This window comes from Xenopus laevis, chromosome 3S (genome assembly GCF_017654675.1).
Source record: "Xenopus laevis strain J_2021 chromosome 3S, Xenopus_laevis_v10.1, whole genome shotgun sequence".
In the NCBI taxonomy this organism is placed as follows: Eukaryota; Metazoa; Chordata; class Amphibia; order Anura; family Pipidae; genus Xenopus; species Xenopus laevis.
The window spans coordinates 90,984,059-91,000,858 of record NC_054376.1 but is presented as its reverse complement, the minus strand read 5'-3'; the positions used below and the strand labels follow the sequence as shown (position 1 = coordinate 91,000,858).

The 16,800-nt window shown below is 37.6% G+C and overlaps 1 protein-coding gene across 2 annotated transcripts in view; it reads right to left on the bottom strand.

Moving 5' to 3' along the window:
- nr2c1.S (nuclear receptor subfamily 2 group C member 1 S homeolog) overlaps positions 1–16,024 on the bottom strand; it is a 29,236-nt gene extending 13,212 nt beyond the window's left edge. Inside the window, 6 exon segments of one of the 2 annotated variants that reach the window (NM_001090729.1) lie at positions 1,344–1,523; positions 1,970–2,054; positions 8,852–9,082; positions 9,224–9,334; positions 11,233–11,350; positions 15,224–15,317. In NM_001090729.1, the coding sequence (NP_001084198.1) occupies positions 1,344–1,523; positions 1,970–2,054; positions 8,852–9,082; positions 9,224–9,334; positions 11,233–11,286 (661 nt within the window). In that variant the 5' untranslated portion in view covers positions 11,287–11,350; positions 15,224–15,317. 2 annotated transcript variants of the gene reach the window in all.
- Positions 16,025–16,800: the final 776 nt, after the last annotated feature.

Here is a 16,800-nt window from a genome sequence, read left to right as displayed (position 1 = left end):
ATTTTCTGCTACAAACTCCGATCAAATCCGCTCTGGTTTTTTACGCTTATTTATCATTACATTTTCCTTATAATTTGCTTTGCGGGCGAAAAAAAAAATCGATTTTCATTAGTTTTTCGGATTTTTTCATCAGATTTTCAAGATTTTTTCATAATTTTGACGTGAAAACTTCGGGGTATTGCACGAAACCCAGCGCACATCAAAAAATCATTGGGACTTCTCCCATTGACTTATATGCAACCTCAACAGGTCTGAGATGCCAGATTTTCAGATTCTGACTTTTCCATCCTCAGGGTTTAATAAATTCTGAAAAATACGTGATTTTTCAAAAGTCTGATTTTTCGTGATTTTTGCATTCGGAGTTTAGTATTTAACCCCATAAATGTTCACACAAAACTATGACCTATTACCTTAAATGCAGCAGTAGAAAAATGCAGGCAGTGCAAACTAATCACCATTTAAGACAAAGGCTTAACACAGAAGCAATGCAATATACTCCTGTGATAAAGCAGGCCCTATAAACACGTGTTTATAAATACAGACATAAAGATGGTAATATTTCACCATGTCTATTAATTCAGAACAACCAATTAAATGCTTGTTTTTAAATGTAACTAGTAAATACTACCTTCTGTTTGCTATGTGTTTGTGAACAGAAACAAGCAGACCAACCCCCTAAAATTTAGACAGAATGACCTATACACTGTTTTTTGAAACTAGTTAAGATCCTCCCAGTGGTATGAATTATGACATGAAATTCATTTGCCCGTAATAATTTCAATTGCTTGATATTAACAAGATCTGTATTATCTTTCAGGTGAGGAGGGTACATTATTTTGACTAGTGATATAAACTGAAATTTTTAAAATGGAAATGTGGAATATAATAGAAATTACATATTACTAAAACTGTATACCTTATAGCTGTGATGTTATGAAAAAATATAATCAATACAAATAATCAATAATTAACTTTGATTGGACTACTACTAATTAGAAAAAAAATCCTTTGATGTTAATATACTGCCTGCTCTACAATATAAAGCATAAATACTAAACATTTCAGTTTAATAACCTCTTTATAATGAGCTATTCCTTATCAGAAAGACAAGGCCGCAGTTGGGGGAAAGGCAGATGTTATACATAGAGTTTTACTGTTAACGGATTTGTTTTGAGTTTGTAAAAACCAGGAGTAGAATGTTTACTGTAATTCAAAAACACACATATTTTCTAATAAAACAATCAATGGGTAAAAAGCATGTTCAGCAAACCCTATTCATTGATTTAATGTTAAAAAGGGGGACATAAAAAGCTGGAAAATTATCAAAATAAACCTTTTCTTACAATCTTGTTTCATTCCAAGTGACATACACCTTTGCAGTCGGCAGTACTGACATCGATTGCGGTAGTGCTTGTTAATGACACAGTCTTTTGATCCCCTGCATGTGTATACTAAATTTTTTCTGATGCTTCTTTTAAAGAACCCTTTGCACCCTTCACATGTGACTGCTCCATAATGACGACCTAAAAGAAAAAACAATATGAGAACACTCAGATAAAGTGGATTTCTAAATCCAAGGATAATTAGGTCTGAATATGCAGGCATTTATCAATGGTATAGCTCCAGCATGGTTGCACCATCCAAGGATTTGGTTTATATTATTTTTGCAAGATTATAATACAGCCAGATTGTATGTTTTCTTTGTGGTGCATTTTCTATTCAGATAAAGTTTTTATATTTAAAATGAACTGTTAAAATTGTGATACTCTCAGTCTGAAATGCCATGCAGATTTCATTTAATTTATTTAATTAAATCTTCCACTTGTGAATACCTCATCATAAATAATAATAATTACAACACAGACATATACGTATAAATGTAAGAAAATAGGAGTTGTGGTCCCTGCTAAAAAATACAATACAATGCTGAAAAAAAATACATTTCTTACAATGTTCAACTCAAACTTACCTGAAGCTTTATCACCACAAACTACACACAGTTCAACTAATTGTTTGTTTAAATTCTGATCCAGGCTCTGGGTATCTGACAGGATCTGTAAAAAGTATAAACAGTTCAATTATAATATACAACAATGCTGTGTATTTAAATTGCTTTTGGGGGTAGGGGCAGTGCAATAAACTGATGAGATGCTGTTTAAAGTGAAACGGTATAGCAAAGTGAAAGAAAAAGTAAAAAAGCAGTATATATGTAGTATATACTTAAATAGAAATTAGAACAAATTAGAAATAGTCTTGACTGATTTCTTTTGTTATTGTTTGTAAAACATGTAACATGTTAACCCTTTAAGTGCCAGCAGAATTGACCAATTTGGTTACGCGAAATGCCAGACGTTTTTGAAACATTCTGTGCTCTCTCACTTTAGGGGCATTTTCTGAGGGGAAACCTATAGTTCAGCTAGGAAAACTATACATTGTTTTTTTCGGGAGAAACGGAGCTTTCTAAATCTGCCTGAGTTTTCTTGTATTTCCACCTCTGCAAAAAGATTTATAGTGCTAAATACAAAAAAAAAATGAAAAATTCCTATTTTTCACAATATATGAACTTATACCTGAAAAATATTTCATTTTATGCATGAAAATCCAACTGATTTGGAAAGCCTCATGTCTCTTGAACATGCCAATACCAAATATGTATAGTTTTAGGAAGATTTAGGACATCTGTACAGCAAAAACTACCGGCAGTATATTACCGAATTTTGAAAGCAGAAGGCAGAAAACGGCATACTTTTGATTCCAAGGCCACAAAATCCTGAAACAGTATGTTTACCCCAGAAGACCATATATTTTTGGAAAGTACACATTCTGCCGATTCCAAAATGGGTAACTGTGTCTCTCTACTCCTAACTACCAAACATCAAAGCTTGTCTGAACGTAGCGTTTTTTATCAAAATGTATCAAAATTTTGAAAAATCACTTCAAAGGTTTTATTTTGCTGCTCCGCATATCACACACTATATTAGATACCAAGAAAAAGCACCCTGAATATGATTGCCAGGGGTCCACTGAACAGTTTGATCCCCATTGTGCATAGGATTACCAAAGTACATGGCATTTAGAGACCCCAATATGAAGTTAGCACATCCAAATTGTCCAGGACTTTACTTCAGCTACTGAAAAATCAACACATTGACTGCATTTTTTGTGGGGTAAAAACACCGAAATATACGTTTACCCCCCAAAACCATATATTTTTGGAAAGTACACATTCTACCGAATCTAAAATGAGTACCCATGCCTTTCTGCTCCAAACTACTGAGTCGCAAGGCTTTCCCAAAATTGTCAGTTTTGGTGAAATATCTGAAAATTTCCTAAAAGCTTCAACTTCCCAGTACCATATCACCCATGTATCATTACATACCAAGAAAAAGCACCCTAAATATGATTGCCAGGGTTCCTCCAAACAGTTTGGTAGCCATTGTTCATAGGTTTACCAAAGTATCTGGCATTTAGAGGCCCCAAAATGAAGTTAGCGCATACAAATAGTCCTGTGGGTAACTTCAGTTAATAAAAAACAAACACATTGACTGCATTTTTTGTGGGGTAAAAACACAGAAATATACGTTTACACCCCAAAACCATATATTTTTGGAAAGGACACATTCTACCGAATCTAAAATGGGTACCCATGCCTTTCTGCTCCAAACTACTGAGTCGCAAGGCCTTCCCAAAATTGTCGGTTTTGGTGAAATATCTGAAAATTGCATCAAAGCTTCAACTTCCTAGCACCATATCACCCATGTATCATTACGTATCAAGAAAAAGCACCCTAAATATGATTGTCAGGGTTCCTCCAAACAGTTTGGTGGCCATTGTTCATAGGTTTACCAAAGTATCTGGCATTTAGAGGCCCCCAAATGAAGTTAGTGCATACAAATAGTCCTGTGGGTAACTTCAGCTAATGAAAATTCAACACATTGACTGCATTTTTTGTGGGGTAAAAACACTGAAATATATGTTTACCCCCCAAAACCATATCTTTTTGGAAAGGACACATTCTACCGAATCTAAAATGGGTACCCATGCCTTTCTGCTCCAAACTATTGAGTCGCAAGGCTTTCCCAAAATTGTCGGTTTTGGTGAAATATTTGAAAATTGTCTCAAAGCTTCAATTTCCCAGCACCATATCACCCATGTATCATTACGTACCAAGAAAAAGCACCCTAAATATGATTGCCAGGGTTCCTCCATACAGTTTGGTGGCTGTTGTTCATAGGTTTACCAAAGTATCTGGCATTTAGAGGCCCCCAAATCAAGTTAGTGCATACAAATAGTCCTGTAGGTAACTTCAGCTAATGAAAAATCAACACATTGACCACATTTTTGTGGGGTAAAAACACAGAAATATATGTTTACCCCCAAAACCATATATTTTTGGAAAGTACACATTCTACCGAATCTAAAATGAGTACCCATGCCTTTCTGCTCCAAACTACTGAGTCGCAAGGCCTTCCCAAAATCGATGGTTTTGGTGAAATATCTGAAAATTGCCTCAAAGCTTCAACTTCCCAGCACCATATCACCCATGTATCATTACGTACCAAGAAAAAGCACCCTAAATATGATTGCCAGGGTTCCTCCAAACAGTTTGGTGGCCATTGTTCATAGGTTTACCAAAGTATCTGGCATTTAGAGGCCCCAAAATGAAGTTAGCACATATAAATAGTCCTGTATGTAACTTCAGCTAATGAAAAATCAACACATTGACTGCATTTTTTGTGGGGTAAAAACACAGAAATATATGTTTACCCCCCAAAACCATATATTTTTGGAAAGTACACATTCTACCGAATCTAAAATGAGTACCCATGCCTTTCTGCTCCAAACTACTGAGTCGCAAGGCCTTCCCAAAATCGACGGTTTTGGTGAAATATCTGAAAATTGTCTCAAAGCTTCAACTTCCCAGCACCATATCACCCATGTATCATTACGTACCAAGAAAAAGCACCCTAAATATGATTGCCAGGGTTCCTCCAAACAGTTTGGTGGCCATTGTTCATAGGTTTACCAAAGAATCTGGCATTTAGAGTCCCGGAAATGAAGTTATTAGCTGAAGTTACCCACAGGACTATTTATATGCACTAACTTCATTTTGGGGCCTCTAAATGCCAGATTCTTTGGTAAACCTATGAACAATGGCCACCAAACTGTTTGGAGGAACCCTGGCAATCATATTTAGGGTGCTTTTTCTTGGTACGTAATGATACATGGGTGATATGGTGCTGGGAATTTGAAGCTTTGAGGCAATTTTTAGATATTTCACCAAAACCGACAATTTTGGGAAGGCCTTGCGACTCAGTAGTTTGGAGCAGAAAGGCATGGGTACCCATTTTAGATTCGGTAGAATGTGTACTTTCCAAAAATATATGGTTTTGGGGGTAAACATATATTTCTGTGTTTTTACCCCACAAAAAATGCAGTCAATGTGTTTATTTAGCTGAAGTTACCTACAGGACTATTTATATGCGCTAACTTCATTTTGGGGCCTCTAAATGCAAGATACTTTGGTAAACCTATGAACAATGGCCACCAAACTGTTTGGAGGAACCCTGGCAATCATATTTAGGGTGCTTTTTCTTAGTACGTAATGATACATGGGTAATATGGTGCTGGGAAGTCGAAGCTTTGAGGCAATTTTCAGATATTTCACCAAAACCGTCAATTTTGGGAAGGCCTTGCGACTCAGTAGTTTGGAGCAGAAAGGCATGGGTACTCATTTTAGATTCGGTAGAATGTGTACTTTCCAAAAATATATGGTTTTGGGGGGTAAATATATATTTCTGTGTTTTTACCCCACAAAAATCTCCCAAATGAAAATAGTACATATGAATTTTCACATATGACACTCTGACTGCTACAATACAAGCACCTGGTATGTGCATTATGCACCATAAGACCCCCTAACAGTATAGAGACCCTAGAAAACCATATATTTTCTGAAAGCACACATTCAGACGAATCTAAAGCAAGTAATTACATCTTTCTACTGCAAACTACAAAACCACAAAGCAATGCTAAACATAACGCTTTTTATGGAATTTCTGAAAATAGTCACAAAGCTTGCATTTTACCCCATTATATACCCCACATTTTGTAACGTACCAGCAAAAGTCATCCTAAATATGAAAGCCAGGAGTGTACTGAACAGTTTGATGCCTGATATGAAAAGATTTACCAAACTAGGTGGCATACAGAGACGTCCCAATGAAAATAGTACATATGAATTTTCACATATGACACTCTGACTGCTACAATACAACACCTGGTATGTGCATTATGCACCATAAGACCCCCTAACAGTATGGAGACCCTAGAAACCCATATATTTTCTGAAAGTACACATTCAGACGAATCTAAAGCAGGTAATTACAATTTTCTACTGCAAACTACAAAACCGCAAAGCAATGCTAAACATAACGCTTTTTATGGAAATTCTGAAAATAGTCACAAAGCTTGCATTTTACCCCATTATATACCCCACATTTTGTAACGTACCAGCAAAAGTCATCCTAAATATGAAAGCAAGGAGTGTACTGAACAGTTTGATGCCTGATATGAAAAGATTTACCAAACTATTTTGTACACAGAGACCTCCAAATGGTTATATAGCAGACAAAATTTCCAAGGTCAAAATGAAGTAACAAAAATCCCTAAAATCCAACAAAACCGCAAAAATCAATGCTTTTTTTTTTCACCTACTGTAATCAGCAGTCAGAATCAATTTTTGATAATTTTAGCATGGCCAAATAGGTTTTACAGACAGAAAAAGGGGAACAACACCTTTGCAAAGCTGAAAATGTAATAAAATGGCAAAACATGCAATAAAATGTCTAAAAATGCACCAAAATCACCCAAATTGCAGTATAATCACCAAAATAACATACAAAAGGTATTGCGCAGTGCAATTAGCGAATACGCTATTCGCAATGGCAATAAAACAGTTTTTTCAGCAAAAAAAACAGACGATGCGATAAGAAAAAAAAAAAAAATACACAACAGTGCAAGTGTGTATGTGTGTGTGTACAACTGACCAATTGCATGTTGTGTGTGTGTGCAAGCGTGTGGGGGTGCTGTGAATGTGTGTGACCCCCCTGATCCCCCAAAAATGTATGTGATTGTGTGTAAGTGTGAATGTAAGTGTGTAATGGGAAAATAAGTGTGTGTTTGTGTGTTTGTGTGTGTTTCTGTGTGTGGATGGGCACTAACCTGGGGGAAGCAGGTCCAGATCGTTGTGCAGGGCTGGAGGAAGAAAATGCTGCATCACCCAGGAAGATCCGTTGAAAGGGGGCGGAGCTTCGGCTCAGGAAGTGAAAGCAGCAGCAGGACACGCAGTGTGCACGTGTCTGCTGCTGCATTTGGGGCCCCTGGGCGATCGCGCCTCAGGGGCCACTCGTTCCCGGCCACTGCTCGTTGCCTGGGGGCTGGGGAACGAAGAGGAACGGAGCAAGCGGCTTGAAAAGCCGCTCCTCCGTTCCCTAACCCTGAAATGCTGCAGAACGTAGAATCTACGTTCTGTGGCATTTCAAGTGCCATCCCCACAGAACGTAGATTCTACGTGGGGTGGCACTTAAAGGGTTAAAGGAACTCTGTAATGATTTTTATGGTGTCGTTTTTATTGCTAAATTACACTGTTTACACTGCAAATAATTCACTCTACCATGTAAAATGTCATTCCTAACCCAACAAGTGTATTTTTTTAGTTGTAATATTAGTATGTAGGCTGCCATCTCAGCTCATTTTCCCTGGTCATGAGCTTTCAGAAAGAGCCAGCACTTCAGGATGGAATTGCTATCAGGCAGGCTGTTGTTTCTTCTAACTCAATTGTTTAGCCCCATGTCAGATTTCAAAATTAAATATAAAAAAATAATTTTGCAGTTTGAAAAACAGATTTCAGTGCAGAAGTCTGCTGGGGCAGTACTATTAATGGATACATTTAAAAAAAACACATTCCCCCATGACAGTATCCCTTTAAAGGAGACATTTTGTGTAAAAAATAAGAAAATTCCAGTGTGTTATACTCATTTAGATATAGAAGAATTGTGCTTAAAAAAGTAGTGTTCCTGCTGATTTGTTGAATATTTCTGTAAGAACCCTAACAATACCTCCCTTCTCTTCCACTTCCTGCTCCCTGAATTCGCAGCCTGAATTCAGCACACTGTACTGTAGGATAGGAACCAATCAGCAGCTAGCAGTACCTGATAGGGAACTGAAGCATGCCTTTTGTGACTGCAGGGCTGTGATTGGCTGTCCCCCTCCTACTTTGCTTCTGGCAGGGACTGTTAGCACACGCCCACCCTCATTTGAAACAGGGACAGAGACCAGAGAACATCTATAGGGAGTTCTAATAAAGGGGCTATTTTTAAAGATAATATTAATTTTTAAGCAACATGTAAAATCATTACGCATAATTGCCTACAAAATTAGGGTTTTTTCATTTATCCTATATGTCTCCTTTAATCACCATTATTTGTTATTGAAGCTGGCATTTGACATCCTTGAAACAATTTGTATACCTATACATTTCAACTACAATTTGATGTATGTTATAGTAATGACATATTCTCTTTGCAGATGAAGTATAGAAGTTGTTTGACAAGTTGAGGTTGCTTAAAATATATGGCAGCAAGATGGCAGAAATGTGGCCTGCTGAAGTGTGTGTGCTCTGAAAATTAAGCTGAGCAGACACCACCATCTTAAATAAAACAGAACAAGAAACATTTTCATTTCATTGGTGCACTACCCAAACATTCATATCTGGGTGCAACTTTACATGAACCCAATCATTTACAAAATAAACGTTTGGCAATAAACATTCAGATAGGTAAGTGCAGACCTGAATATGCTGTGCAGGAACATCTGGAGATGAAAAGAAGAGCTGGTTCATTCCTGCTGCATCAGGTGTTGTTAGAAATACTTTCCCCTGGTTGGAATCCTGCCTGGCAAGGATAACCTTGCTGGGCAGTGAGCCATCATTATTGGTCAAAATAAACTGCTTGCTAACTCCACTCTGATCAAGTGCTGTTACAATCTGTATCTTTTGACCAGTTTGTGGATCTGTGACAATCTGTGTAAATATTAAAGTAAGAATAAGTTATTACTTTAGTTAACATTATAATTAAAGTAACTGAAAAGTGGATGGTGTAAAATCACTGCCAAGTTTAAAGCACAAAAATATAAAATGAAATATGACTGTCCAGAAATGTACCTGTATTCTCTGCGGTACAGAAACATTAGATTCAGATGGTACAAGTTGTATTCTCTGTGTGGTTCCATCCATCAATGCAGTCTGAGAGACTTCTGTTTGTGAACGGGAAATCTGGGGAGGAAATAAAAAGTGTTATTTATGCACCGACTGTATAGCTCTAAAACATAATTAGCTACCACTAATATGAACTAGCACTCACAAGTAGTTACTCAAAATTATTTCTTGGTTGTCAAACCCTAATGACACTCTGGTTATTCTAATTAATATTTGGTTTCTGACAAATGTTATCATTCTGAAACAATCATTGCATTTTGATGAATCCCACTATCAGGGCCGGAACCAGGGGTAGGCAGAAGAGGCACATGCCTAGAACCTAAGTTGGAGGGGCGCCAGGCATCACCTGCACACGTATGTGGAGGGGGTAACATGGTTGGGTTGCCTAGGGTGCCCAGCCGACTTGGCCCGGCACTGCCCACTATCACATCCCCATAGTCTCTTTAAATAAGTTGTTAATACTAAAGGACAATTCTGATCTTAGGATCAACATTATGAAATAACATTCTCCAAATATGCCTCATAGCGTATTCTTTCTATTTAAAGGGATTGTTCACATTCAAACACTTTTTTCAGTTCAGTTGGTTTTAGTTCACCAGAACTAAAGACTTATTCCAATGACTTTCTATTTGTGACTGTTTTTCTAATATTAGAGTACAACTTTCATTTTTCACCTTCTAAAGCAGCTAGGGGGGCTTTTTACAATTAGTTGATACATTTGTTATATTTGTGCCTGCTGAGCAGAAGCCCTGAGTTTCATAGCTGTTAAAATTGATACAATAGTTGCTAATTTTCCACAGATACTGCTGAGAAATGTAACAGCTAAATGTATCAAATTGTAACAGTTCAGAATGCTCCCAGATTACTGAGCTGCCAGACTGAAACACCAGACAGGAAAAAATTGGGGAAACCGGTAAAAAATAAAAGATGGAAAGTTTCCCCTAAAATTCAGTCTAATGCATTGTGTTGGCAAATGTAACAAATAATAACCTTTATAGAAAAGATTTGGACTTTAAACTAGATCATTTATGATCATTATTCTTTTCCTGCATCTTTTTTGGCAAACAAACATAAACAATGTAATCATTTTTGAGTAAAGAAGCATACACAATGTCATCAGATTGTGTCAGAAGTGGGTTGATTATATAACTAATTTTCCTACAAATTTATGGATCCCTTGGTTGCCTCTTGAGACATTCTTCGGGCTTCAAGCTGGACAGCCCTTTCCGCTTTGCTGTCTCCATTTAATTTTGGAGGGCAAAAATAATACTTCCAGTGCTGCTTTACTTATCACTGTGCACACAGAGAAGCTACTTGCAATAGTGTATAAAAAAGCACTGTGTATATACGTATTTATTTTTATATATATATATATATATATATATATATATATATATATATATATATATATATATATATATATATATAAATAGTGAACATAAATGCTAGAAAAGTAAACACAAAACAGAAAATGATAAGGAAGGCAAATATTAACATGCAGATAGATGCTGCTACAAACACTGGATAGGAAACTAGACAGAGTACTGTTACCCCCCTCCACCAAGAAAACTGTAGAGCAATTGTTGGGCTCTACATCATAGTATTCCCCTAAACCGAATTCTAAAATCCTAGTATTGCTATACTAAGTTAAGTTTCGTTCCAGCTCCCAATAATAAAATGTGTATTGTGAGGAAAAGTGTCTCCTCTTGACAGTGTTAGAAACAGATGCAGGTTTATAAAAGCAGTTGCACAAATCCAGCCACCCAATATGACGGCAGAGTAAATGGACTAACAAATAAGATGTAAGTCAAATACCTTCTACTCTATGAAGTGAACAGGTTTTGGTCATGCAATATGGTTATATCATAACGTCCATATCTGGATCAGGAAACTGTACTTCAAGCTATAAGCAACCAGCCTGCCCATTATGGCAAGAGGGGTTGTAGGTTTCTTACCTCTCCCATTTGCTGTTCAATAATTTGATGTGCTATTTCTTCTATAGATGCCATGGCTGTTATTCACAGTATGGCCATTTCATTAAAGAAAAATATTAGGAACTCCTAATTTTGAAACCTGTTAAGGCAGACACAATAATTAGATTTAGAATAGTTTTGCTGTCAATGAATGGAAATTGTTTTCGTATAAAATATAGAATAAAAAAAACAAAGCAGTTTTCAGAACCAAGTAAAATGATATTTCCAAGGTAACACAGACTGCTATAAACTAAGAAATATACAGAGTTCAAAACCAAGAGCTGACATATTCATTAACAAAAACATTTTAATATTATATTTTTCAAACAAGATTACATAATTATTCACCCATATAAGCCATTTGCCTGGTATAAAATCTTCAAGTTTTTGCAAATCTTTAGAATCTCTTTTTGCCCCAGCAATATTTTAGACCATCCCAATATGTTTCAGGGTTTTTTTCTCTTTTTTAAATGATTCAAAGATGTTCAAATATATTTTTATGCTCTCTTTATATTATAAAAAGCAACACATACTCTGATATAGAAAATCGTCTGCCCTGCTGCTTTTTAGCCAATGCATTGTTCTGTAATTACTTTTCCTGCAGTAAATGAAGGTAGAACTATGATGAATGTTATCTGTAGAAGTGGAGATGGAGATACACATGGAATTTGCATGCAGAATACTACTGCTGTGCTAGTATGTCATCAACATATAGTAATTGTGTCAAAATTTGTTGGAAGTCCAATAGGATTCTTCAGTTTGAATTTTCATAAATTCGCCCTTACCCTTAAAGGGGTTGTTCACCTTTAAATTAACTTTTAGTATGATGTAAAGAGATATTATGAGACAATTTGCAGCTGGTTTTCTTTATTGATTATTTGTGGTTTTTGAGCTATTTAGATTTTCATTCAGCAGCTCTCCAGTTTGCAGTTTCAGCAATCTGGTTGTTAGGGTCCAAATTATCCTAGCAACCATGCATTTATTTGATTAAGTGACTGGAATATGAATAGGAGAGGCCCTGGATAGAAAGGAGTAATAAAAATGATCAATAACAATACATTTGTAGCTTTACATAGCATTTGTTTTCTAGATGGGGTCAGTGATCACCATTTGAAAGCTGGAAAAAGTCAAAAGAAGAAGGCAAATAAATCACAAACTATAAAAAATAAATAATGAAAACCAATTGAAAAGTTGCTTTGAATTAGTCATTCTATACTAAACGTTGACTTAAAGGTAAACCACCCCTTTAAGCCCCTCTCACACTTGGAGTTTTGTCTGGTGGACAAATGCCCCTCTCCACTCCTTTACACGGGTCATTCCAGTGAATAACAAGTGTGCAGCTAAACAAACCTCAAGAGATTGACAGAAATATCTTTGTGCCAAAATGCTAGCTAGATTGTTTTAGGCACTGAAGTCCACTTATCACTGCTCTGTGTGCATTTAATTGCATGCTTGTCATTAAGTTGAATGACAAACAGTATATAGTGGTGACAGAAAAAGAGGGACCTTTTGTCTGCTGCCGTTCCCTGTCTATGACCAATGGCAGATAAAACAATAGCCGCAATAATAAAAGCCCTTTATTGCTCCGGACTGCTCAACTGCAGTCACTTTACTAGTATTGAACCTGTTAGAGCACACATTCATGGCTCCTTTAAGAGGACATGCACAATATGGGATGAACTCAGAATCAAACATTTAAAACAACTGGTATTTTCACATTTGTAAGTATCAATGGGTGATGTTGGCTACTTATTTGTAGAAAAAAATACACGTACACACCATGGCCCCTTGATAAATCGTTTTGCCTGGTGCACAGACCGTTAGGAAGATGGCACTCCCAAAGTAGCTGCAAAAGGAAATAGGCTCCTTGTGTGTTTATAATGTCACTCAAAAAAACACAAAGTTTTCGGGGCATTCACCCTTCATCAGGTGATACAGATATGTGACAATGGTTTAAACAAACAGAAAACCCACCCCCTCATGAATATTAATGTGCGATTTGTCCAGAAGATCAAAATTCAATGTAGTGTCCATTAAGTTCATAATACAATGACTGTACTAATAAGGCCCACTTATTTGACATGATGACGCCATGATTATAGTTATTTAAAAAAAGAAATAAAAACACAAAAATGCATTGTGGAAGTGTTTTGGTAGAGAGCATCTTTGGTCAAACTTCCAGGAAACTGCAGCACTCCAAACCACATCCTTAATGGTTTAGAAGAAACTTGCCAGGCAGTGTTGGGCTGTAAAGGTGGTCATTGACACACAGATCCTATCGTACAAATCGAGGATTCGTACGATTTTTGGATCGTGTGTGGCGTGTGCCGACATCTTTCGTCCGGTGGAGATCGGTCGATCGGTCAGGGTTGATTTTGACCCAACCAATCCTGCCTGAGCCCATTGCTCATCGTACGGCCGAACAAACAGGTTGCCCCGATATAGCCATGTTCGTTAACTGCATTTCGGTGAAAGATCTGCTCGTTTGGCGATGTTTTATTAAGCAGTGTAGACACAACAGGCACAGACCTTTGTCAAGTGTACATTGTCAACTATCAATCACAGATGCTCTTCAATAACTAAATGGAAGGTTTGCACTTGACAAAGGGCTCGGACTAAAACATGTTGTTGTTCCACTGCTTAATAAAGGAGAGTTGCAGTTGGCAAGTTTCTTACTGACACCAGAAATTAAACTCTTTTTACATCTATCATATTGCCTTTGAAAGCAGCTTATAACTTTGCCATAAAATATTCACACAATGCTTTTACATTACCTGTCTGACTCCCTGTGCTCCTCTATGAGGGGGGCTGCCATATTTGTGCAGCAGGAGTCCACAGTAATGTAACTGGAGGGGGGCGGGTCCTGGTGCGGGACGTGCAGCCGGGCCCCGGCCCTCCTGCGTACCAGATTCTCTGCCCCGAAATCGGCCGATGCGGCTGAAAATCGGCAGTGCATAAGCTGCCGGGGGGGGCCCTGAGGGGGTGTGGGCCCAGGCCTGATTGCACCCCCTGCTCCCCCAGTAGGTCAGCCACTGGGAGTCCGTTAGCATTAGAAACTTTAACCGACAGGCTGACATGGGACAGTCAGGTTGGAAAAACAGTCAGGTTTAGAAACTTTAACTAACAATTGCTTGAAAAAACAAATCTCTAAGCAAAAAAACGATCAACATGACCTATAGGTAACTTTTAATGTACATTCATATTTTAAAAAGCAGCTTTTTAGTGTCAGTGTTACTTTAATATTAGGACTGAGGTGAATGTTTAAACAAATCCTTGTGTGTTTTTTTTTTTAAAATAAACTGCCAGTAGTTTTAGTCATATTGGAGTTATGACAGCTTGGAAGCCTTTTGTTTGTGTGTTTTATCACTATGTGGGAGAGGGATAAAAATAACCAAAATCCCTGGAAATCACAGCCAACTGCAGTCAGTCCTATTTAGTCACAGGAACATATTGCTTGAAAATGTGCATTGCTGTACTTCAGACCAATATGCTCCTGTTGCTAGGCAGAATCTGCTTCAGATTCTCAATTCATTTAAATAAAGGGGCATTTCCAGTGTTTAGCCCCTCTCACTGTGCAATAAAATGCAAGGAATACTTTTAGAGATCCAATGCTTTGGCAGGAGACACTCAAAACATGTAACTAACCAGGTAGGTCCCCCAGCCTACTATTACTGATATAAACATATGACCAATGAATAGCAGCACCACATGGGTGTCTACATTGACTTAACTTAAACGTGTACATAAAAGCCAGGTCTGAGTAACAACTATACACTTGTACACAAAATAGTATCAGTGAAACAAGGGACCAGGCAACGAGCATTGATCAATCCCATGTTTTTGACTTTATAAAAATAACAACCGTGGTGAGGGATTCACACAAATAGCTTGCGTGTGTGGCTGTTCCAACAAACTGAAGGACACAAGATGTGTAAAGGTGTCTATACGTTTTATAAAAATAGCAGCAGCATACCGCCCAACAGTCCCGCTTTTCTTAACACAGCCCGTAGTCCCGGATCGCTGTTTAAAAGTCCCGTTCCGGACAGCTAATGCAGGCGTCACAAATCTCATCTCGCGAGAATATGACGTCGCACAACACGACTATAAGCGCGTTGACGCTACACGCAGCAAACTTCAGTGAGTTATTGTAGGAAGGATGTGTTGTGGTGGTCGCTGTTGCACCCCGTGCATAGGGGTTTTTTCTGCTTGCAGCTGAGAGGGCAGAAAAAGACATGTACTTGATGGTCTTTGCTAGCCTTCCCTCCCAATATTCTGCTCAAAGCTTCTGCTGTGGAAGAAAAAGAGGACCAGTAATACCTGACACCATTTGCGCTACAATTCAGTTTTTTTTTTACTGGGGGGGGGGAAGAACATTTCCTGGTTGCCCAAATCTTGTTGCTAAAAACGTCTCTTCTTCCAGTTTGAAAAAGCATATCTTATTTCCATGAATAATTTTATGGAATTAATAACATTGAAGTCTGGCATCGTTTTTACCAGCAGTGGCAACCCTACCTGGGTGCAGGCCATGCAGTTGGCCCCCCACCCACTCCAGAAGTGGACTTTGCGGAGGATGGGATTACACACTCGTAAACCAGCATGAGTCGAGGAGCTTGGCGCCATCTGTCCTTTGCAGGTTATCCGACACTCCCACTCGGCAGCGTGGTTAACGTATACACACTTTGATTGTGTCTGGAATCCACCGCAATCGATTAAAACATCTTGCTTTATTTCACCTTCATAAAACAAACATTCCTTGGCTACATTTACAGTGAAAAGACTGGTAACGCGTTTCGTGACCTCTTTGGTCACTTCTTCAGGGCATTACACACTATACAAATCAGCATAGCTTTATACATAATGACAAACTTCTGTTCACATCTCTTAAAGCTATACAATCTTGAATAAAAACAATTTCTTTTCTATAAAAACAGTTTAGTGTTCTTAAGTACTATTTAACACCAAGCTATTTCAGGTGATAGATAAATCTAAACCTAGACTATTCAACCCATTCATAGTTATTAAGTCTGTGTGTGTCTTCTCCCATTCACTTCAAGAGGATATATTTCTGCTTATTATTCTTATTATTGTTTTCATTTCTTATTATCAGAGAGATCTTTCTAAATTCCCTTAGAGTATATTCCATATCTTTCTACTAATTTTCTATAAAGTATTTTATTTCCCATTCCTTATTTAAACCTGCTGGATGCTCTGTTTGCAATAAGAACATCCACCAGGCTTCTCGTTTGTTCAAATATTTTTCTATATCTCCCTTTCTCTTTCCTAACTTCACATGTTCCAAGCCTTGAAACAATATGCATTTTTCATTGCCACTATGTTTACTCAAAATATGATCTGCCATTGATGAGGACGTATCTTCTCTTCCAACACTGGCTAAGTGCTCCAAAACACGATCCTTCATTCTCCTTGATGTCCTCCCTACGTATTGCAATCCACATACACACGTCGCCAGATATTATTGAAGAGATAATATACTTTGAAGAGATTGGAGTAGAACCCCGAGAATCTCTCTTTTGAGGGGACTGGTACTAT